The sequence below is a fragment of the Panthera onca genome, chromosome A1, assembly GCF_046562875.1.
Source record: "Panthera onca isolate mPanOnc1 chromosome A1, mPanOnc1 haplotype 2, whole genome shotgun sequence".
Lineage (NCBI taxonomy): Eukaryota > Metazoa > Chordata > Mammalia > Carnivora > Felidae > Panthera > Panthera onca.
In genome coordinates, this window is record NC_138339.1 from 25,928,676 (window position 1) to 25,952,631 (window position 23,956).

Below are 23,956 nucleotides of genomic sequence, written 5' to 3' on the forward strand. Positions count from 1 at the left end.
GCCTGCGTGGAATTCTCTCTCTGAAAGAGGAGAGGAGAGAGAGGGGGAGAGGGAGTGGGGGAGGGGGGAGGGAGGAGGGAGGAGGGGGGAGGGGGGAGGGGGGAGGGGAGGGGAGGGGAGGGGAGGGGAGGGGAGGGGAAGAGAGGAGAGGAGAGGAGAGAGAAGAGAAGGGAGAGGAGAGAGAAGAGCACATTCCTAATTAGGCTTATTCTGGCCCTCCTCAATCTTTTTAGAATATTCTCCAGACAACTCTCATGGAATAGTCAAATTTGAGACCAATGCTATGAACATTATCTTTCTAGGACACTATAAAATTTGCCCTTTATTGGGAAAAATCTTTATTCATGTTTTTGTTAACAAGCAGGAAAAAATTACTTAAAATATTCTTGACTTACCAGAGATCTGGGGGTGCCTGGGTGTCTCAGTCGGTTGAGCATCTGACTTTGGCTCAGGTCATGATCTCACCATTCAGGAGTTTGAGCCCTGCATCAGGCTCTGTGCTGACAGCTTGGAGCCTGGAGCTTGCTTCAGATTCTGTGTTTCCCTCTCTCCTGGTCCCTCCCCCAATCGCTCTCTTTCTCTCAAAAAATGAATAAACATTGAAAAAAACAATAAAAACAATAAAAACTAGAGATCTTTTGCTATGCTGTTCATGCAGTTCTGCATTTTCAATTCTAACTTATCCAAAGAAACAGAAGAAATAGTAGTGGTGAAGAAAAAGAAAATTCTAATTTGGAGTGTATCATTTAAATGGAGGTAGGTGAGAGGAATCAATTTGTTTTATTATGGTCATCATTAAATTACTGTAACAAAGTAACAGGGAAAGCCAGCCTGAGATGCAGAGAATAACTAATAATTAGTTACCAAAACAACTGATTCCAAAATGTATTATCAGGGTGATAACCAATGCCTCTTTTAACTAAAGTTTATAGTTTTCTTTAAAAAATTGTCAAAGCAGAAGATATTAACAAATCCAAGTTATTTCACACAAGATGGTTAATGTGGGTCTAGCCACAACTATGAAACCATTACATCATGCAAAAAATAAGTGGTACTGAAACATTTATTTTCATAAAAAATTTAAACAGCGCTAACTATAGCTCCTACTGAAACCTGACTCAATTTCAATCCTGTCACATAAGTGGATCTGTGATCTTTTGTTAGTTAGCCACTCTGGGCTTCAGTGTTCTCATCTGAAAAATAAGAAATACAGCACTGTCACTTATTCTTATCGTTATGATAGGTTAAAACGGGAAATGACCAAGCATGGTATGTTGTGTCATTAGTGCATGACCAAATGTCAGTTCTTGCCTTCTCTCTTAAGAGAACTGTGAAAAACAAAATTCCAAAATTTTACTGGGCAACTAATTATTCAAAAGAGTAAAAGAAGACCCAGAAATATTTAAAAAAAAAAAAAAAAAAAAGGCTTGCCAATGTTACATAGTATATGTGACAAAATTGGTAAAAAAGCCCAAGTTTCTTGTTCTAGTTCTCTGGTAGTCGTCTCCTACAGTTTCCTGGTTCTCTAAGGGTCCAGGGAAAGATTCTGACCAAATTAAGAAGTTAAGCCAATAGACTACTGAATTATAAATTTTTCTGAAATTATGTGTTCAGGTAGCATAACAAGATGTAAGTACCTAAAAAACTTGAATATGGTTTTACTGAAGCATAAATCATTTCAAAGAAAAAGTAGTTTATGAGTCAATTCTAACATATAATACATTTAAGTCATTATATGAATTTAAGTTTTTATTTGTGTATTTCACTGTAGTGCTGTGACAACAAAATGACATCTGTGTACCAGAGCATACATACATCAACAGTAAGATGTAACTTCTCATTACACCACTGCTAGAATATTTAGCTTTTTGTAGGACACATAAGCATGTAAGATGGCCACACCAAATAATTTTCTGGTTTTTCTCCTTAGATAACCTTAATTTTTTATCAGTAATACTTTATCAACCTCACTGTTAAGAGAACTGTAAATTATGTGGGTGATGGGCAGGGGGAGGAATCATTCAACTGTGTTACACTGTAATAGTTTGCTAGAGTAATCTCACACACACCAATAAGGAACTGTCATCATAATTAAGGGCTAGTTACTGTTGTTAGTTGCACAATGATAAAGTTCTTTTGAAAATATTGGTTAGCCCACTTATATATGAAAAATGCCCTTTCCACTTATGCAGAAGAAAAAAATATTCAGAAAGTTATTTTTGGCCTTGCTATGTCAAAAAGTCAACTGTACAAAGATCTACGTGTCAAACCTAAAATTATAATTTTAAAAGTCTATTAAAAACAAAAATGTCATGCATTTTTATTATCAATTATGCAGAGGCTTTAAAACTGTTGCAAGACCATATAGTATATATTAGCTTTTATACTGCTAATGCACAACTAACAGCAAACTTGATTAGATTAACAGAAATCTGTCTTAATTACACCTTTATATATCACACTAGGGACAAATGCCACAAGATCTGCAGAAACATTCAGTTCTGAGCACTTAAATGGCAGGATAACTTTTTGTGTTGAAATCCGTCACATACAGAATAAAACAAAAAGAAAAAATTCTGCAGTTCCACGTTACAAAAAAACGTACTGCTGTAAAATATTAAGAAGGGCAAAGGATATCATCTATAACACAAAGTAACATCTAGTGTCAAAGAGCAAACAAAACTAAATAAAAATATCAAAATACACATAGCAACTGAAGCACAAATACTGCATTAAATACAGTAAAGATTTAATAGACTAGTTAATAAAAGACACAAAAATAGGGGGAGCTAGGGCAACCAGTAAATAAAACCAAAATAATGGGGAAAAAATCTGAACCACTGTTTTTCCCCTAGTTGGAGCACAATTTTTTTTTTTGGGTGTCTTTCCATTCAATATAATACCTAACACTGTACATTAAGATATTAATGTCACAGAAAAACTTGGTTCTTCCATGAAATTCTTTAAATTCTTGATAAACTTTTCAAAGTAGACATTATTATGAATGAAAAACAACCAACAAATGGGCACCTGTTGTTTTTAACACTGCAGATTTACAGAAACTTTTTAAAAGTTATCATAATCTTTTTTGTCTTTTTTCCCCTCAGCTTCAAATCCATCGACTCCATCGCTATCCCTTCTTCGTTTCCTGTTGTTGTGGATGTTAAAACGTTGGCTCATCTGGGGTAATGGATCCATGCCTAGAACTTTGTGTATCTGGCGGAATGCAAGGAGTCTCAATGCAAACTGCAACAAAAAGAGCCAAAATTCAGAGTTAATTTTAAAGACAAAAATATTCATTCTTAACTAGGTTTAGGTCTCCATGTAACAATATAAAAAAGCATATTTGGTGAAATAACTTCAATAATATTAGTTTCACAACTGAAATACTGTTCTTGTTTTATATGTTCAGACTTTTCTGTATACATGCTATTTTGCTTTTTAAAACCTAACTTAAAAAATAAATCTTAAAAAATAATTCTGTATTATGTTCATTTGAAAAAATCTTGAGGGGCACCCTGGGTGGCTCAGTCAGGTGAGCACCTAACTTCAGCTTAGTTCATGACCTCAGGGTTTATGAGTTCAAACCCCATGTCAGGCTCTGGGCTGACACCTCGAGGCCTGGAACCTGCTTCAGATTCTGTGTCTCCCTCCCTCTCTGCCTCTCCCCTGATTGTACCCTGTCTCTCTCTCTCTCTCAAAAATAAACAAACATTAAAAAATTTTTTTAAAGCCTTGAAACAATATACAGCAAAACAAAGTGTCTCTTACTCATGCAGTAAATCCCTGTTTGGTTTATAGTCATGTATTTTCCCATTTTTTCTGTGGATGACCATGTGTATAGGCTGCACATATATACATATACACACTTCCTCAGGTTTACAAAAAGGCCATTTCTTTAACTTGTTACTTCACGAACTAAAAATAAAAATTTCACTACATGGTTATGTACACACAGGCATACATATGTTAGGCATCAATGTCACAAGATTTCACAAAACAATCTATTCCTCAAATTTCTAAATAAATTCAAGAAGATGTAATCATCTGATTATACGGCAAATTTTACTATATGGTTATAACCTTCAATGTAACTGTTTAGACTACTTCTTTAAAATGTTTATTTATTTTTGAGGTTGGGGAGGGAGAGAAGGAGGGAGACAGAGGATCTGAAGATGGCTCTGTGCTGACAGCAGAGAGTTTGATGCAGGGCTCAAACTCACAAACTATGAGATCATGACCTGAACTGAAGTCAGACACTTAACTGACAGTAAGCCACACAGGCGTCTTTAGACTATTTTTTTAATTTTACATTTAGTTATTTATTTTTGAGAGAGACGGAGACAGAGAGACAGAGACAGAGAGAGAGAGAGGGAGAGGGAGAGGGAGAGGGAGAGGGAGAGGGAGAGGGAGAGGGAGAGGGAGAGAGGGAGAGGGAGAGAGGGAGAGAGGGAGAGAGGGAGAGAGAGAGAGAGAGAGAGAGAGAGAACGAACACACATGATCAGGGAAGGGGCAGAGAGAGAGGGAGACAGAGAATCTCAAGCAGATTCTGCGCTGTCAGTGCAGAACCTGACGACTTTGGACCTTAAACTCACTACCGTGAGATCATGAGCTGAGCTGAAACCAAGAGTGGGAAGCTTAACTGACGGAGTCACCCAGGCACCCCAGACTATTTTTTTGAGATATAATTAACATATCCTAAGAATCACGTTTCTAAAATGTACAGTGTTTTTTAGTACACTTAACAAAGTTGTTCAACCATAACCACAAATTTCAGAACATTTTCACACACAACTTCCCCTCCCCCCCCCCCCCCCCCCCCGGCAAAACTATGACTCAATGGCAGTCATTCCTCAACCCCTTCACCCTTAGGTAGTGACAACCACTAATCCGCTTTTCTATGTCTACAAGATTTGAAGACTGTGGACATTTCATATAAATGGACTCCTACATTATATAGCTTTGTGTCTGACTTCTTTCACTTAATAAGGTTTTTAAGGTTAATCCATGTTATAGCATGTATCAGTACTTCATTCCTTTAAATGACTAAATAATATTCCACTGTACAGAATATATACTGTATTTGTTTATTCATTTACCAGTTGATGGGCATTTGGGATGTCTCCACTTTTTAGCAATTATGCATAATGCTGCTACGAACATTCCTGTACAAGTTTTTGTGTGGACATGTTTTCAGTTCTCTTGGGAATATACCTTGGAGTCTGTTTTCCAAATGGCTAATTTTTAATACCTGTTGATTTTCTTCAGCTGAGATACAGTTGTTGGCTATAGTCATCTGTGTGAGAATTTACTATTCTAAAACTTTCCCCGATTATACAATTTCAGTTCCTTAGAACTTTATGCCACATTATATTGGCTTTTGAAATCCTAAAAGTCCCCAAATCATCTGTGTTAATAAGGACTTGATAAGGTATTCTATTTAGTTTGTAATTCTGGATTTTCACCAGTAGTGGGTGCTTCTCTATCTCCTTTAAGCTATAAGGCAACTTTCTGAAGCCAGAACTAGGAATATTTACCATAACAGAATACAAATTCTCTGAGAGAGACTTATGAAAGATAAACAGAGTAATTTTTTTCTGTATTAACAGAAAATATCCAAAGATACCTGGTATACAATAATGAATATTAATACATTTCTACCATAGGGCGCCCAGGTGGCTCAGTCGATTAAGAGTCTGACTCTTGGTTTTGGCTCCAGTCATGGTTCTTGAGTTTGAGCCCTGCATCAGGCTCTGTGCTGTCAGTGTGGAGCCTGCTTGGGATTCTCTCTCTCCCTCAATCACTCTGTCCCTCCCCTGCTCACGTGCACAACTGTGCACGCTCTCTTTCAAAAAATAAACTTTAGGGGCGCCTGGGTGGCTCAGTCAGTTAAGTGTCGGACTCTTGGTTCTGCCTCAGGTCATGATCTCGCGGTTCGTGAGTTCGAGCCCTGTGTCGGGCTCTGTGCCGACATCTCAGAGCCTGGAGCCTGCTTCATATTCTGTGTCTCCTTCTCTCTCTGCCCCTCCCCTGCTCATGCTCTGTCTCTCTCTGTCTCAAAAATAAATAAAAATATTATAAAAAAAAAAAACTGTTAACTGATAATAGCTAACATTTATTATGATCCTTCCATATATCAGATACAGTTAATAGTTATACACATTAACTCATTTAATCCTCCCCCAAATCCTGCTTGAGACAGATACTGCTTTGGTCTTTGTTTTATAGATAAGATGGAAGAGCTTATATTCAAACCTAGACAGTCTTGACTCCAGAGACTACATTTTTAATTAACTACATTAGACAGCCTTTCCAGTGGCAGGGGAGGCTAAATTATAGGAATAACTACCAAAAACCACACAGCACATCACTTCTTAAAACCAGAGGACATAAAACAGTTCCTATACTGATCATGATATATAACCTAATATTCAGATTTAATAAGACACTGAAAATACAGAGGTATTTTTATATTTATATAATATACTTACTTAGACATATAAATTATAGTTAAAATAATGCAGTTAAGATTATATTAGTGAAATCTAGTTTAAATTATATCTCCTCCAAGGGCTTACTAAAGAAGCACAAAAAAATACTATACATCCCAAAGAAGACATCCTATTGACTGACACATGAAAAGATACTCAACATCACTCATCATCAGGGAAATACAAATCAAAACCACAATAAGATAGCACCTCACACCTGTCAGAATGGCTAAAATTAACAACACAAGAAACAACAGGTGTTGGTGAGGATGTGGAGAAAGGGGAACCCTCTTAACTGTTGGTGGGAATGCAAACTGGTGCAGCCACTCTGAAAAACTATAGAGGTTCCCCAAAACTTAAAAAAAATAGAACTACCTTACAACTCAGCAATTGTACTACTAAGTATTTACAGAAAGGATACAACAACCAAAAAACAATTCGAAGGGGTACAGGCACCCTGATGTTTACAGCATCATTATTAACCAAAAGCCAAACTATGGAGAAAGCCCAAATGTCCACTGACTGATGAATACCCACACATGCACATTATGTATATATAAACACTACACACACACACACACACACACACAGAGCAATTAAAGAGAATGAAATCTTTGGGGACCCTGGGTGGCTCAGTCAGTTAAGCATCCGACACTTGTTTCAGCTCAGGTCATCTCACGGTTGCTGAGTTCGAACCTCAACTGGATGTGTGGAGCCTGCTTCGGATCCTGGCGCGCGTGCACGCTCTCGCTCTCGCTCTCGCTCGCTCTCTCTCTCTCTCTCTGCCCCTCCCCTGCTCCTATGTGTGCGCTTTCTCTCTCTCTCTCAAAAATAAACATTAAGGAAAAAGTTCTAAAGTATAAAAAAAAGAATGAAACCTTGCCATTTGCAACGTGGATGGAGCTAGAGTCAGTCAGAGAAAGATAAATACCATATGATTTCATTTATATGTGGAATTTAAGAAACGAAGAAGATGAACATATGGGAGGAAAAAAAAAAGAGAGGAAAACGAAACATAAAAAGACAAAGACAGACAACAAACTGAACGTTGATGGAGGAAGGTGGGTGGTAGATGGTGATGGGTATTAGGAAGGCACTTATGATGAGCACTGGGTGTCATATGTCAGTAATGAATCACTGAATTCTATTCCTGAAACCAACATTTTACTGTATGGTAACTAACTGGAATTTATCTGTGTGTGTTTATTTACTTATTTTTTAAATTTGAGAGAGAGAGAGAGAGAGAGAGCGAGCGAGCAGGGGACGGGGGCAGAGAGAGAGAGAGAGAGAGAGAGAGAGAGAGAGACTCTTAAGCAGACTCTACACTCAGCATTAATACTGCCATGGGGCTCAATACCATGACTCTGGGATCATACCTGAGCTGAAATGAAGAGTAGAGCTGGGTACTAAAATGACTGAGCCACCCAGACGCCCCAACTAATTAGAATTTAAAAACTTGAAAAGAAAAAAAAATACTATACAATGATTTCTAAAGGACAATTACAAAAAAGATAAAACTTTGGGGCACCTGGGTGGCACAGTCAGTTAAACATCTGACTCTGGTTTCGGCTCAGGTCATGATCTTATGGTTAGTTCAAACCCCGCATAGGGCTCAGCACTAACAGTGCGAAGCCTGCTTGGGATTTTCCCTCTCTGTCCCTCCTTCTCTCTCAAAAATAAAAATAAAATGAACATTAAAACACACACACACACACACACACACACACACACACACACACACCACAAAAAACCTTAAGGGCAGTGCCCCAACAAAACTTTGGGATTAGGAATACACTGGTACCTGTGCACTGGAAGTGATGTCTTCACGCTGTTGGTCAGTCATTGTTGCCAAGGTATCAAATGGATCCTTCTCACAAGGATCCAGAAGTCCAGGACTACCTACAATCACCATAGAGAAAAAAAGGCATTAGCATTATCCATTTGTAAAAGAAAGAATTATTATTCAACTATCAAATGCACAAACATTAAAAATGAGCCAAAACTACCTTTAAGAATAATCCCTGAAGAAATGCACTCAAAAACTCTTCTCAGTGCATCTCCAGGGCTCTGAGGACTAGAAGCACTACTGATCGCCTTCTCAACTAGTAACTCCATAGCCTAAAAATAAAAAAATAAAAACTGTGTTTAATAACTTACAGACCAAAGGAATTACTCAGTTTCAAACATCAGAATGAAAAACTACTTATTAAGTTGCTGTTAAAAGTTTTAAATACTGAAAACGTTACATAGAACAAATCACAAAACCAGAAAATTAAATATAAAAACAATCAAAATGAAATAAAACAAGTAATGAAAACAAAACTCATGAGGCAATATATAATTTACACTTTATCTATTTATTTTTTTTATTTTTGAGACAGGGAGAGACAGAGCATGAACAAGGGAGGGTCAGAGAAAGGGAGACACTGAATCTGAAACAGGCTCCAGGCTCTGAGCTGTCAGCACAGAGCCCGACGCGGGGCTCAAACTCACGGACCGCAAGATCATGACCTGAGCCGAAGTCGGCCGCTTAACCGACTGAGCCACCAGGCGCCCCTACACTTTAAAAAGATATTATAATTTATGCTTAATGAAGAAAAACGCAAAATAAATTAATAGAGTTTGGTTTGTTTTTAGTTTTAATTATTGCTGGTCTTTCCTATTAAAATGACAGTCCTTAAAATTCTTTAGATATTTAGGGCTCACATGTTTGTTCCTTAATACCTACAGTTAGAGTAGATCAATATCCCAAGTAAAGAAGACTTTTTTCTTTAAAAACAATGTAGATTATCTAAATTTTCATTTAATGCACAACTGCACTTATATTATCCCTAAGGAAAATACAAATTATGCCTTCACTATAAATAAATTACATCTGAGAGACTCAAAATCTAAACCAATGAATAAAAGACAAAAAGAAACCAATTCAGAATATGTTTTGAATGGTCTATTAGAAAATTTGCTTTAATTTAGATTTTAAAACTTGAGATATAATACACATAAGATCCATTCTTTTAAAGAGTATAATTCAGTGGTTTTCAGTATACTTACAAAGTTGTTCAACCATTATCACTATCTAATTCCAGAATACTGCATCACCTCCACCCAACCCCCCCAAAAAACCTCCATATCCACCAGCTATCATTATCCATTTTCCCTTTCCTCCAACCCCTGGCAACCAGTAAACCACTTTTTATTTCTACAGATTTGTCTTTCTGGACATTTCACGCAAATGGAACAAATATAAAATATGGCCTTTTGCATTTTGTGATAGTTTTTACTGAAATTTAAAAAGTATGACCACCAATACAATATTCAAAGAAACTAAACAGATTGAAACTACAATAAAATCCTTAAAATGATAACGAAGCTGGGGCACCTGGGTGGCTCAGTTGGTTGAACATCTGGCTCTTGATTTTGGCTCAGGGCATGATCTCAAGCTTCCTGAGATCAAGCCTGTGCTGGACTCTATGCTGACAGCATGAAGCCTGCTTGAGATTCTCTCTCTCCACCCCTCTCCCACTTGCTCTCTCTCAAAACAAATAAACATTAAAAAAATGATAATGAATGAATTACTGGGACCTCATCAAAATAAAAAGCTTCTGCACAGCGAAGGAGACAATCAGAAAAACTAAAAGGCAACTGACAGAATGGGAGAAGATATTTGCAAACGACATAGCAGATAAAGGGTTAGCATCCAAAATCTATAAAGAACTTATCAAACTCAACACCCAAAAAACAAATAATCCAGTGAAGAAATGGGCAAAAGACATGAATAGACACTTCTCCAAAGAAGACATCTGGATGGCCAACTGACACATGCAAAAATGCTCAACATCACTCAGCATCAGGGAAATACAAATCAAAACCACAATGAGATACCACCTCACACCTGTCAGAATGGCTAACATTAACAACTCAGGCAACAACTGATGTTGGCGAGGATGCAGAGAAAGAGGATCTCTTTTGCATTGTTGGTGGCAATGCAAGCTGGTGCAGCCACTCTGGAAAACAGTATGGAGGTTCCTCAAAAAACTGAAAACAGAACTACCCTACAACCCAGCAATTGCACTACCAGGTATGTATCCAAGGGATACAGGTGTGCTGTTTCGAAGGGACACGTGCACCCCAATGTTTATAGCAGCACTATCAACAATAGCCAAAGTATGGAAAGAGCCCAACTGTCCATCGATGGATGAATGGATAAAGGAGATGTGGTATATATATATATACAATGAAGTATTACTCGGCAATTAAAAAGAATAAAGTCTTGCCATTTGCAACTACGTGGATGGAACTAGAGGGTATTATGCTAAGCAAAATTTGTCAGAGAAGGACAAATATCATATGCCTTCACTCATATGAGGACTTTAAGATACAAAACATATGAACATAAGGGAAGGGAAGCAAAAATAATATAAAAACAGGGAGGGGGACAAAACAGAAGAGACTCTTAAATATGGAGAACATACAGAGGGTTGCTGGAGGGGTTCTGGGAGGGGGGATGGGCTAAATGGGCAAGGGGCACTAAGGAATCTACTCCTGAAATCATTGTTGCACTATATGCTAACTAATTTGGATGTAAATTAAAAAAAAAATTAATAAAAAAAAGAAAAAAAAATCAAAACAAAAATGATAATGAAGCTGAAAATACCTTAGTCAGAATCTATTTTTGTGTACCTAAAATGCTTATGAAGTTATATAATCTGAGATTTACCCTATCAACCTATTCACCCTAAGGCCATTAGTCAGATTGTTTTTTTTTATATAATGTTTTTATTTATTTTTGAGAGAGACAGAGTGCAAGGACGGGAAGGGCAGAGAGAGAGAGAGAGAGAGAGAGAGAGAGAGACACAGAATGTGAAGCAAGCTCCAGGGTCTGAGCTATCAGCACAGAGCCCAAGAACTCGTGAACAGTGAGATCAGGACCTGAGCAGAGTCGGATGCTTAACTGACTGAGCCACCCAGGCGCCGCATTAGTCAGATTTTTTAAAAAATTTAAAAAATGTTTTTATTTTATTTTTGAGAGACAGAGACACAGTGAGAGCAGGGGAGGGGCAGAGAGAGATGGAGACAGAATCTGAAGCAGGCTCCAGCCTCTGAGCTGTCAGCGCAGAGCCCGACGTGGGGCTTGAACTCAGACTGCAAGATCATGACCTGAGCTGAAGTCAGATGCCCAACCAACTGAGCCACCCAGGTGCCCCTGCATTAGTCAGATCTTTAAATAGCAATAACTAAAAAGTCTGGACATGTGGAGAAGTAGCCCCAAACAAATTAGGAATAAATTATAAGAGAGTTGGAAATTTAAAGAGACACTACACAATTAACAGGTACAAAAATAATAGCCGGCAGCATGAGACACTGATTAACAAAAATGAAAATAATGAATGTTCATATGATAAATGCAAATCACAATGAAAAAAATTAAGATGGTTCAGTTTACTCAGAAGAATGCAGGAAGATGTTCAAGACATTTTGTTTAAAGATTGTCAGTTAGAAATTTTTAGAATTTTAGGGGTGCCTGGGTGGCATGGCTCAGTCAGTTAAGAGTCTGACTTCAGCTCAGGCATGATCTCACGGTTTGGGAGTTCAGGCCCTACATCAGGCTCTGAGCTGAGAGCAAGGAGCCTGCTTGGGATTCTTTCTCTCCCTCTCTGTCCCTCCCCCACTTGCTCTCTATTCTCTCTCAAAATAAATAAAAATAAACCTAAAAAATTTTTGAGAATTCTAAGGAATCAGCTTCAGTTACTCAGACAACTCTATGAATGTGTAATAAATGGCTCTCCTTTTTTAGACAAATCAAGTACTATTTTAAGATGTTCAACAGACTGTGAAATCATTGAAGAGAAGATCAATGTCATTTATTTTGAACTCCTGTGCCTAGCATAAGTAGCCAACATGTAGAAATTACTCAATAAATGTTTAGGAAACAAAATGCTTTTGAAAATAATGTGAGAACAGTCCTGGTCATAAGAGAAATTAAAGGTGGTAATTATCAAAATTCCTGATGCTGTGCTCAAAATACAACACTGAGTTACAAAATATGCAGCTTTCACAAATATAGGTGACCCTTGAATAACATGCTTTTGACCGGTGTGGGTTCACCAATACATGGATTTTGTAAAAATAAATATATTAGACGGGTACCAGGCTGGCTCAGGCAGTAAAGCATGCTCTTGATCTCACTCTTGATCTCAGGGTTGTGAGTTTGAGTCCTACATTAGGTGTGGAGATCACTTAAAAATAAAAATCTTTAATAAATAAGTAGGACAATATTTTGGACATTTGTTATAATTTGAAAAGACAGATGAGGGGTACCTCAGTGGCTTGGTCAGTTGAGCATCTGACTCTTGTTATCGGCTCGGGTCATGATCTCATGGTCATGGGATTGAGCCCTGTGTTGGGTTCCACGCTGGGTGGGGAGCCTGCCTGGGAATCTCTGTCCCTTCCCCGCTCACTCTCTCAAAATAAATAACATCAACATTAACGACAACAACAAGATGAATGTAGCCTTGATATATCAAAAGAATTTAAGAAAAGTTAGGCATTACTATAAGAACAAAGGATGTAATACATACAACATACAAAATGTGTTAATGGACTGTGTTATTTGTGAAGCTTCCTATGAAGAGCAGGCTATTAGTAGTTAAGTTTTTGGGCAGTCAAAAGTTGTACACGAATTTTTAACTGTGTGGGGATTGGTGCCCCTAACCCCTATGTTGTTCAAGGGTCAACTGTACCTCACACTTTTAATAAGTACTTTTAGAAAATGTTAAGAGAAAAAAAGTATTAAATAATCAGCTGTAGTCTTGGTATGTCAAGACACAGGGTGTGTTTCAAGTAATTCAAAGTTTTATCAAAATCTACTTATTAACCTTGAAAAGTGAGGATTTATGATTTATACTTGCAAATAAAGGTATAGACTAAATAAAAACCAAGAAGGAAATAAATTACTTGTGGAAAACCAAAGTCAATATATAAATACCTACAATAAAACTAGGTCAACGATCTGCCTTCTGAGATCATTTGCTATGAAGCAAGCAATTTAAAAATATTAATTTTCTACAGAACATGGTTATTTTCTAAGCAAATGTCTATAGTTGGGAAAGCAACAAAAATAGTATGCACGTGGTTTATAAACTCTGAAATGTATGCATTTGAAAGTAAAAAGTAAACATCAAAGATGAACAGAATCAAGAGAAATAATATTTAGATTATAAAGAATCTTGGTAGCTGAAGCTATGTAGAGAGAAAAGCTCTCCATATTAAATGATTTGAGATCTACAATTTTAATATTTGCTTTAAAAGCCACTTGTGGGGGGAGGGGCTCCTGGGCGGCTTAGTCAGTTAAGTGTCTGACTCTTGATTTCAAGTCAGGCCATGATCTCATGACTCATGAGTTCAAGCCCCGCATCAGGCTCTGTGCTGATAGTGCAAAGCCTACATGGGATTCCCTCTCTCTGCCTCTCCCCTGCTTGCTTGTTCTCTCCCTCTCTCAAAATAAATAAACAAACTTTTACACACATACACTCATGGGTTCCTTTCTGGCATTCAAGATGTTGAAGTGAGGATGTGGTGGGTCCTTCAGTGTGAAATTCTGGATTTCCCTAGGTCTTCTAGTAGGAGCCATGATCAACTGTGCTGACAACACAGGAACTAAAAAACTGTGTATCATCTCTGTGAAGGGGATCAAGCAATGACTGAACAGACTTTTTACTGCTGTTGTGGGTGACATGGTGATGGCCACAGTGAAGAAAGGCAAACCAGAGTTCAGAAAGAAGGTACAACCAGCAGTGGTAATTTGTCAATGAAGGTCATACCAGAGAAAAGATGGTGTGTTTTTCTATTTTGAAGATAGCAGAAGGGTCACAGTAAACAATAAAGGTGAAATGATAGGTTCTGCTATCACAGGAGGAGCTGCCAAAGAGTGTGCAGACTTGTGGCCCAGGATTTCATCCAATGCTGGCAGTACTGCATGTTTCTTTGGTGTATTGTTTAAAAAAAAAAAAAAATTATTTGCCCCCTAACCCAAACCACTTATGAAGCCTATTCTTCCTTCTCATCTCTAGTTGTACTAATTAGGCTTACAATGTGGCAAGCACCATGCTAAGCACTTTATTTTTTATGCTAAGCACTTTATTTTTATTTTTCTAAATGTTTATTTAAAAAGAATTTTTTTAAGTTTGTTTATTTTTGAGAGGGTGAGACAGAGCACAAGCGGGGGAGGGGCAGAGAGAGAAGGAGACACAGAATCTGAAGCAGGCTCCAGGCAAGTGTTCAGCACAGAGCCCCACATGGGGCTTGAACCCACAAACTGTGAGATCATGACCTGAGACGAAGTCGGTCACTTAACCAACTGAGCCACCATACGCCCATATTTATTTTTGTGAGAGCGAGCGAGCGAGAGAGAGAGAGAGAGATCGTGCATGCAAGTAGGGGAGGGGCAGAGGGAGAGGGAGACACAGAATGTGAAGCAGGCTCTAGGCTCTGAGCTGTTAGCACAGAGCCAGATGCGGAACTTGAACCTACCAAAGGTGAGATCATGACCTGAGCCGAAGTTGGATGCTTAACCGACTGAACCACACAGGTGTCCCACGTGCTAATAAGCACTTTAAATGCATAATTTAATTTAATCCTCATAACTAGATGCTACTATACCTGAATTTTAAAGACTGGGGGGAAAATCTTAAAGAGGTTAAATAACTTGTCCAAGGTTATGCAGCTAAACTGTAAAAATTAGGTTGAGATTTAAACCCAGGTCTGATTTAAAATGTTTTTGTTTTTAAAAACCACAACTATATTGCAATGTATATCCTTTATCCATGGGTGATCCAGACCAGTTAACTAGTTTCCTTGGATATTAGTTTCTTTCTTTTCTTTTCTTTTTAAAGATTTAATTAATTAAGCAGGCTTCATACCTAGTGTGGAGCCCAATATGGGGCTTGAACTCAGAACCCTGGGATCAAGACTTGAGATCAATAGTCAGATACCCAACCAACTGAGCCACCTAGGCCTCCCTAAAAGATTTTACGTAGTCTCTACACCCAATGTGGGGTCCAAACTCACAACTCTAAGATCAAGAGTCGCACATTCCACTGACCGAGCCAGCCAGGTGTGCCACTGACTTAAAAAAACATCTTCTGAGACTGTGAGAACGCAGATACTTTCATTTGGTGGCAAAGTAAACGGGTAAACCCTTTTTTAGCATACAACTGACAAGCTCAAAGATTTACAATAGGGCTATTATATTATATTTAATGTAAGCACAATCTAACACTAGGAAGTCTGGTTATATAACAGAAATAATAGTAGTTATCCTCTTTATTAAAACTAATGCTTATTGAGTGCTTATTATAAACTAAGCACTATTCTAAGCTCTTATGTACATTAACCAATGTAAATTCCCACAATCACCTTTTAGGGGCAGATAGGACTATTATTCCCATTTGACAGATGAAGACGTTAGTAATAATAAAATAGGATTTTATGAATATCATTTACAACAAGCAACTATATACACAAAATCCATTTCTATATTCTAGTTGACACAGGTTAATATTGATACATGCATGACAGATTTTCATTCCCACGTCCATTTGCAGGATATTGTATTTTTGTATTACATTTATGCAGTAACACCTCATTTCAGACTCAACAATTCTTGGTAAAAATTGTCATGTCTTGTGAGAATAATTTTTTTACAGCTTTTGGTGATTAGGGGGTACATGTATAGATGGTTTAAGTAGATGGTTTTTGTTGGGGGGTAGCTAAGTGCTACATTATTATTTTTAAACTAAAGTGAATGAGACAATACCCTTCAAGTGTAACTTGCTGATTCTTTTACAAGCTAAAACAATGTTATTTCTTCGCCCTGAATGTCAGTGTCCTATCATTTAAAAACTCTTCACTGGTTCTAAAAGTTACAGGCAGGGGGCACCTGGCTGGCTCAGTCAGTAGAGGATGTGACTCTTGATTTTAGGATGGCGAGTTTGATCAAACCCCATGTCGGGTGTAGAGATTACTTAAAAAGAAAAAAGTGATAGGAACTCTCTTACTACAAGCCACCACCACTAAAACCTAAATTACTTATATTCTTGGGAAAAAACATAACAAAATATGTAGAAAGAAATAATCACATATTTCAACAGTTATTTGAGCACAAAGCAGAAGAATTACGGCAGTTCCCTCAGCCTCTTTGAGAACTGTCCTTTAACATTTGGCAGATCATTCTTTTAAAAAGTGAGGTAGGGGCACCTGGGTAGCTCAGTCGGTTAAGCATCAGACTTTGCCTTGGGTCATGATCTCATGGTTTGTGAGTTTGAGCCCCTCATCAGGCTCTGTGCTGACAGCTCAGAGCCTGGAACCCGCTTCATATTCTGTGTCTCCCTCTCTCTGCCCCACCCCCGTTTGTGTGCTCTGTTTCTCAAAAATGAATAAACGTTTAAAAAAAAATGTTTTTTTTTAAAATAAAAGAAAGAAGTGAGGTAAAATTCAGAGCACCTGGGTGATTCCGTCAGTTAAGCATCTAACTTTTGATCTTGGTTCCAGTCAATCTCATGGTTCATGAGTTTGAGCCTCGTGTTAGGCTCTGTGCCAACAGCACAGGGCCTGCTTGGGATTCTCTCTCTCCCTCTCTGCCCCTCACCCACTTGCTCTCAAAAATAAATACATACAAGTTTTTAAAAAGTAAGGTAAAAGTCACATAATATAAAATCAAGTACTTTAAAGTGAATAATTCACTATGCTGTGCAACTAACACCTCTAATTCAAAACATTGCCATAATTTCAGAGTAAAACTTCTTATCCATTAAGTAGTTTCTCCCATTTCCTCTTTCCCCCCATGTCTCTGGAAGCCCATCAATTTGCATTCTGTCTGTATGTATTTGTTTATTCTGGATATTTCACACAAATGTAATCACATAATGTGACCTTTTGTGTCTAAGGCTTCCTTCACTTAACACAGTATTTTGGAGGTTCATGTATGTTGTGACAGGTTATTCTTTTTGTAAAATATTCCTTAAGTTCATATATACTATTCAGAAATATAATATATAATAAACATTAAAAAAATAATCATATGCCCTTTGTAAATTATACCATAGTATACCATTATAGAGGTATACCATTCTAAAGGAGGTTCAGATACCACATAGCAACTCTGATGCCAGGCCAACCTGACAACAGCTCTGCCTTTTCTTTACTTCATCACCATGGGTTTAGGACAAAAGAACTACTCTGAAGGCAAAGTACCATTTCAGTACTCACTGTAGTGGTAAATGAAAGCCTAAAAGCAGGCACTGTTACTTAAAGATTTATTCAAATAATCTGAATGCTAAATAAAACTAAAGATAATAAAGTTCATAAAAAATTTCAAATTTCTTTTATGAAATCAAGAAAAGTTGCTCTTTGCTTAAGGTGACAGCACAAACCCAAACTTCACCATCTCTGGCCCAAAACATGATTAAGGAATATGTTACAACACATACCACCCAAGCAAAAATGTAACAGCTTCAACCAAAAACAGAGGAAAAGGTCAGTGAAAGAACTTTCCAAGAAATTGCAGGCCTTGGGCAACTCTCCATGTAGCTCCCAACTTGGTTCTCTAGACAGAAGATGGGGGTGGGGGTGGCAGTTGAGTGAGAAAACTCCAAAAAATTTTAGCAATAAAATTCATATTGAAGCATTACAAGTCATATTGAAGGTAATTCCAGAAGAAATTTTCCTAAATGTAAAAACCCCTTTTCCTTCTACCTCCCCTTCCATCTTAACAGAGAAAGGAAAAGAGTAGAATTCACCATCCTGAAGACTCTTGCAGAAGGGAGGAAGGAAAGAACAAGAAGAATCCTAATTATCCACATCTAATTATCCCTAAATAGACATTTGGCTAACATGTAGATAAAAAAGAAAAAAAAAGATCTTTCAAAGGAGTAAGGGTAGGAAAAATGTATTACCAAGGATGGCTGTAAACTCTCAAGTGTCCCAAAGTGGCATCACATACCCTGTTGGTTCAGGGAAATGGAAGTAGTTTCTACAAGGAGAAGGTAAATAGGCTTGGAGCGGGGGTGGGGGTAGGGGTGGGGAAGAGAGCAGATTCTGCATAGGCGAAAAAGCTCTAGGTGTCCACCCTGGGTTTGAACACTAAAGCCTGAAATGTGTCAATGGAATCTACCTCACACAATAGCACAGCACATTCAACCAAGATATAGTAGAGAGCACAGCCTATGTCTGCAATAAGGCTGGATACAGCAAACCCGTATGTCTTTCCAATAAACAATCCTCAAAGCAGAGCTCACAGGAGAAGAAAAAGAAAGGGATTTTAAAAGGCACAGATTCAAAGACAATTCTTGTTTGGATATCTCAGCACAAAAACAATTTTGTAATCGAACTGACAACCAAGGAGAAGAAAAAACAAAAACAAACTAGACATCTCTATATTTGGGTGGAATGTACCATGAAAAACAGAGATGAAAAATCTATTCTCAGAACTGAGTGATGTTGATGTGTCAATACAGGTTCACTGCTTGTAACTAATGTACCCCTCTGGTGAGGAATATTGACAGGGAGGGAGTGAACATGTGAGAGCAGAAGATCCAAAAACTACTCTAAAAAATTAATGTCTATTAAAAAAAAATTTTTTTAAACCTGCTGTGGAAGTGCCTGGTTGGCTCAGTCAGTTCAGCGTCCGATCTCACACTATGTGGGTTTGAGTCCTGCATCAACTCTGTGCTGACAGTGTGGGGCCTGCTTGGGATTCTCTGTCTCCTTTTCTCTCTCTGCCCCTGCCTGCTCTTTCTCTCAAAAATAAATAAACTTAACAACAACAAAAAAACCTGTTCTGAAAGAATCTCTCTGCTAACATTCTGAGTTGTAAGAGAGAACCTGATCAGCAAAAAGCCAATAAAATTAAGAACTCAAAGTTGAGATGAAAAGCAAGATTAGAGCTAATAAAGCACACTGAAACATAAAATAACATTATTACAGAATAAATGAATTATAAATAGTAAAGAAAAATACAACATAACTGAAAACCAAGGTACTGCTGAAGAGACAATCATAGGGATACAAGAGGAAAGAGAACAAGACTTAAGATAATTACGAAGATAAAAGATATGCAAGACAAAGGCAATCCAACGTAAGGAAACCTGGTTTCCCTAAAATAGAAAATCCTATTAATCAGAGGGGAGCCTGGATGGCTCAGTTAGTTAAGTGTCTGACTCATCATTTCAGCTCAGGTCACAATCTCAGGGTTCGAGAGTTTGAGTCCTGGTCAGGCTCTGTGCTGACAGCAAGGAGCCTGCTTCTCTTCCTGGCCTGCTCCCTCTTAAAAGAAATAAACTTTTAAAAAAATTTAAAAAAAAAAAAATTAGACATAATGGAAGATTATTTCTCCCCTAACTGAAAGAAAAACCAAATCTCCAGGACAAAAGGACACAAAGATTAAAAAAAAAAAAAAAAAAAAATGCTGATATTAAACAATAGATTCCAAGACATAATTTGGTTAAGGTAATGATATGGAAGAATAAAGAAACAATTCTTTCAATAGCCTGTAAAAAAAAACATCAGGGCAAAAAAATTAGGCTGAATTTAGATTTACCAATACACAATGCTGGAAAATAGTGGAGCAAAACTAAAAATGGAGAGAGGAAAAACTGTGACCTAACAATGAATTTCTCATTAAAGTAATGGCGATTGGCAGAGATTCTCAAATGTGAGAAATTTTTTTTTTTTTTTCAACGTTTTTTATTTATTTTTGGGACAGAGAGAGACAGAGCATGAACGGGGGAGGGGCAGAGAGAGAGGGAGACACAGAATCGGAAACAGGCTCCAGGCTCCGAGCCATCGGCCCAGAGCCTGACGCGGGGCTCGAACTCACGGACCGCGAGATCGTGACCTGGCTGAAGTCGGAGGCTTAACCGACTGCGCCACCCAGGCGCCCCAAATTTTTTAAAACTTACACACCTTTTGATAAAAACTATTTGATGATAAAATGCAGTCAATTAGGAAATGAAAAGGCAAAGCCCCAGTAGAAAGACCTAGTGGTTGGCATTGAAACATTAAAATATAGAACATTAAACAATCATACAGAATATGGCTACAGAAGGTAAATGTAGTTATTTTTACACTTTTAAAATTTAAAACGCGTAACTGTGTAAATTGACCTGTTTTCTAAATGGAATCAGTATATATTAAGATAAGTTAATCAAGAAACAGGTGTAAATACATTAAAGAAATAAATGGAATGAACAAAAGAAATAACAAACCCAAGAAGGATGGGGTAAGGGGAGGATGTATAAGTGATCATTTTCTCAGCTTTTATAGGTGAGAGGTTGGCAGATATTATCTAAAACTGTTAAAAGAGATAGATGAATAAGAATAGTATATAAAATAGAAGGGCAACAATTAATAGTCAAAAAGAAAAAAAAATTCACACATAAAAAGGACAAGAAAAGGAAAAAATAAGAATTATGGTAAAGCACAGAAGAAAACAAAGGAAACACGAAATACACTCCTACCAGACAAATGCCAACGAAAAGAAAACTAGAGTTTCAATATTAATCAATGAACAAGGCTTATTAACTCTCGGCAGAAAGTGTTAAAACGGGGGGCCCTTTATAATGGGAAAGGGTTCATATTCACAATGACAAAACTATATTAAGTGTTTATGTCCAAAATTATTACTGCAACAAAACAGTAAAGCACAAACTATAGGAAACAGAAACACAATAGAAATAGCGGATTTTAATTCTTTCATCAATCCATGGATAAACAAAGTAGACAAAATATATGTAAGGAAACTATATAGAAAGATGATTGAACTAAGGAGTGAATGTTGTTTGCTGTAACTTTTTAAATTTTTTTTTTTAACGTTTATTTATTTATTTTTTTGAGACAGAGAGAGACAGAGCATGAACAGGGGAGGGCCAGAGAGAGGGAGACACAGAATCTGAAACAGGCTCCAGGCTCTGAGCTATCAGCACAGAGCCTGCACGCGGGGCTCGAACTCACGGACCACGAGATCATGACCTGAGCCGAAGTCGGCCGCTTAACAGACTGAGCCACCCAGGCGCCCCGCTGTAACTTTTTAAAAAATATTGATTTATTTTGAGAGGGAGGGATAGAGAGAGAGGAGAACAGGGGGAGAGGCAGAGAAAAGAGAATTCCAAGCAGGCTCCATGCTGTCAGCACAGAGCTGGGCGCAGGGCTCAATCTCATGAACTGTGAGATCATGACCTGAGCCGAAATCAAGAGTTGGCCCCTTAACTGGCTGAGCCACCCAGGCGCCCCAATATCTTACTGAGAACACCTCTTTAACGTGCCCATATAGATTATAAAAATGGTATATATCAGACTGCAAAGCAAAACTTTAAATTCCAAAAACTGTAAATAGAATACCTTTATCAGATTACAATGCTATAAAAACTAGAGCTTATTTACAGAAATAAAAGCAACCCTCCTTCAATCACAACGAATTCAAAAATTCCCTCAAAACTACTTTTTGCTTAAAGACAATGTGAAGACAAATTTCAGATTACATAGAAAATAAAAAGAAAATATTACATATATAGCCAAAATCTGTGTTAAAACCTCTACATAATTAAAGAGTGAATGAGAGTGGGGGGATGGGTGAAATAGGTGATAGGGATTAAGGAGTGTACCTGTCTTGATGAGCACTGGGTGATGTACAGAATTGTTAAATCACTCCATTGTACACCTGAAACTAATATTACACTGTATGTTAACTATACTGGAATTAGAATTAAAGAGAGTGAATGAAACAAGTACCCATCTCAAAAAGTTTGTAAAAGAACAATAAAATAACCCCCCACCCAAAAAATATAAAGAGATGAAATTAGAAATAAATAGGAAAATGGTAGATCTGGCAAATAAACCCAAGGAGCTGATTCTTTGGGGACAGGAAAAAATAATATGAAAAGTAAACCACTGCCTAAATAAGACATTTTTAAATGTCAAAATACTGACATTCTGGTGTGTTATAAACAATCAAAAAATTGGTGTACTTTTGTTATATGTACACGATTTCAAAGATCAGCCATCAGGTGAAATAGCCTCAAGGGCACCTGGGTGGAGAGGACTGAAGTTAAAGGAAGCAGAAAGCAAAATGATGTATAGGGCATATATTTTTATACACTAAAAACCTGAGGGGCACCTGGGTGGCTCACTTGGTTGGGATTTCGACATCAACTTAGGCCATAATCTCGCAGTTCATAAGTTCGAGCCTTGCACTGGGCTCTGCACTGACAGCTCAGAGCCTAGAGCCTGCTTCGGATTCTGTGTTTCCCTTTCTCTTTGCCCCTCCCCTGCTCCCTCTCTGTCTCAAACTAAATAAGTAACCATTTTGGGGGCGCCTAGGTAGCTCAGTCGGTTAAGCTTCCCACTTCTGCTCAGGTCATGATCTCAGGGTTTGTGAGTTCAAGCCCCCCACTGCGCTCTGTGCTGACAGCTCACAGCCTGGAGCCTGCTTCGGATTCTGTTTCCCTCTCTCTCTACCCCTCCCCTGCTCTCTCTTTCTCTCAACAATAAACATTAAAAAAATATGAAGTTAGGTAATGCTTAATACAATTTTATATTAAAATATATTAAGAATTTTGTGAATTCTGACCACATATAAATACTGAAACACTCATTCATTTTGCTCTTATATGCTAACTATGATTGTTGGCTAGTGTAATCAATCAAAAGGAGAATTACAAAGAAACAAAATAATAAAGATGCTGCAAGTACTTAAACCCTGAGACAGCAAAATTCTATCATGTAAAAATCTGAATATCTAGCTGAATTGGTCAATTTTTCTAGGAAAATGGAAGTTGCCAAAATGAAGCTCAGGAGAGAGAAAAATTAGACTAATTAATCAACAGAAAAAATTGAGAAAATGCTACCCCATTTCTTGAAAGACACTGGAGGTGGCTGCTGCTCTTTGAGCTTCACAATGTCACCCAAGGTCAAGAAGAAAGATGGCAGAAAGTTGGCCAAAAAAGACAAAGATTCAATGAACGAATCGGGCCCAAAAAGAAGTGGCCCAAAGGCAAAATTTGGGACAAGCTCAATAGATAACCTGGTTTTGTTTGACAAAGCAACATATGACACTCTGTAAGGAAGTTCCCAACCATAAGGTTATAACTCCAGCTGTTGTCTCAGACTGAAGATTTGAGTTTTCTTGGCCAGGGAAGCCCTTTAGGAGCTGGTTAGTAAAGAACTTACTAACTGGTTTCAAAGCACAGAGCTCAAGTAATTTACACCAGAAACACCAAGGGTGGAGATGTCTCAGCTGCTGGTGAACATGCATGAAGAGATCTCACCAAATGCACATTTTGGAAAATAAAAATTTATTAAATTAAAAAGAGAGAGACATTGGAGAACAGTATCATCAAATGACAGTAGTAGTTTGATCCTATTAAAACTGTTTCAGAGTTCAGAGAAAGAATAAAAGGTTCCAGATTGTTTT

General features: G+C 37.7%; 1 protein-coding gene and 2 pseudogenes across 2 annotated transcripts in view; 2 read left to right on the forward strand and 1 right to left on the reverse strand.

The window, feature by feature from the left end:
- Window positions 1-761: 761 nt before the first annotated feature.
- The window catches only part of ZFR (zinc finger RNA binding protein), an 84,649-nt gene continuing 61,454 nt past the window's right edge, over window positions 762-23,956 (reverse strand). For both annotated transcript variants that reach the window (XM_078444674.2, XM_078444680.2), the window contains 3 exons: window positions 8,499-8,610; window positions 8,294-8,391; window positions 762-3,246 (listed from right to left, as the gene is read on the reverse strand). In XM_078444674.2, coding sequence (XP_078300800.2) covers window positions 3,067-3,246; window positions 8,294-8,391; window positions 8,499-8,610 — 390 coding nt within the window. In that variant the 3' untranslated portion in view covers window positions 762-3,066. The remainder of the gene's footprint in view (window positions 3,247-8,293; window positions 8,392-8,498; window positions 8,611-23,956) is intronic.
- On the forward strand, window positions 13,830-14,591 carry LOC132682331 (large ribosomal subunit protein uL14 pseudogene; annotated as a pseudogene).
- LOC132680717 (small ribosomal subunit protein eS25 pseudogene) lies at window positions 23,441-23,799 on the forward strand (annotated as a pseudogene).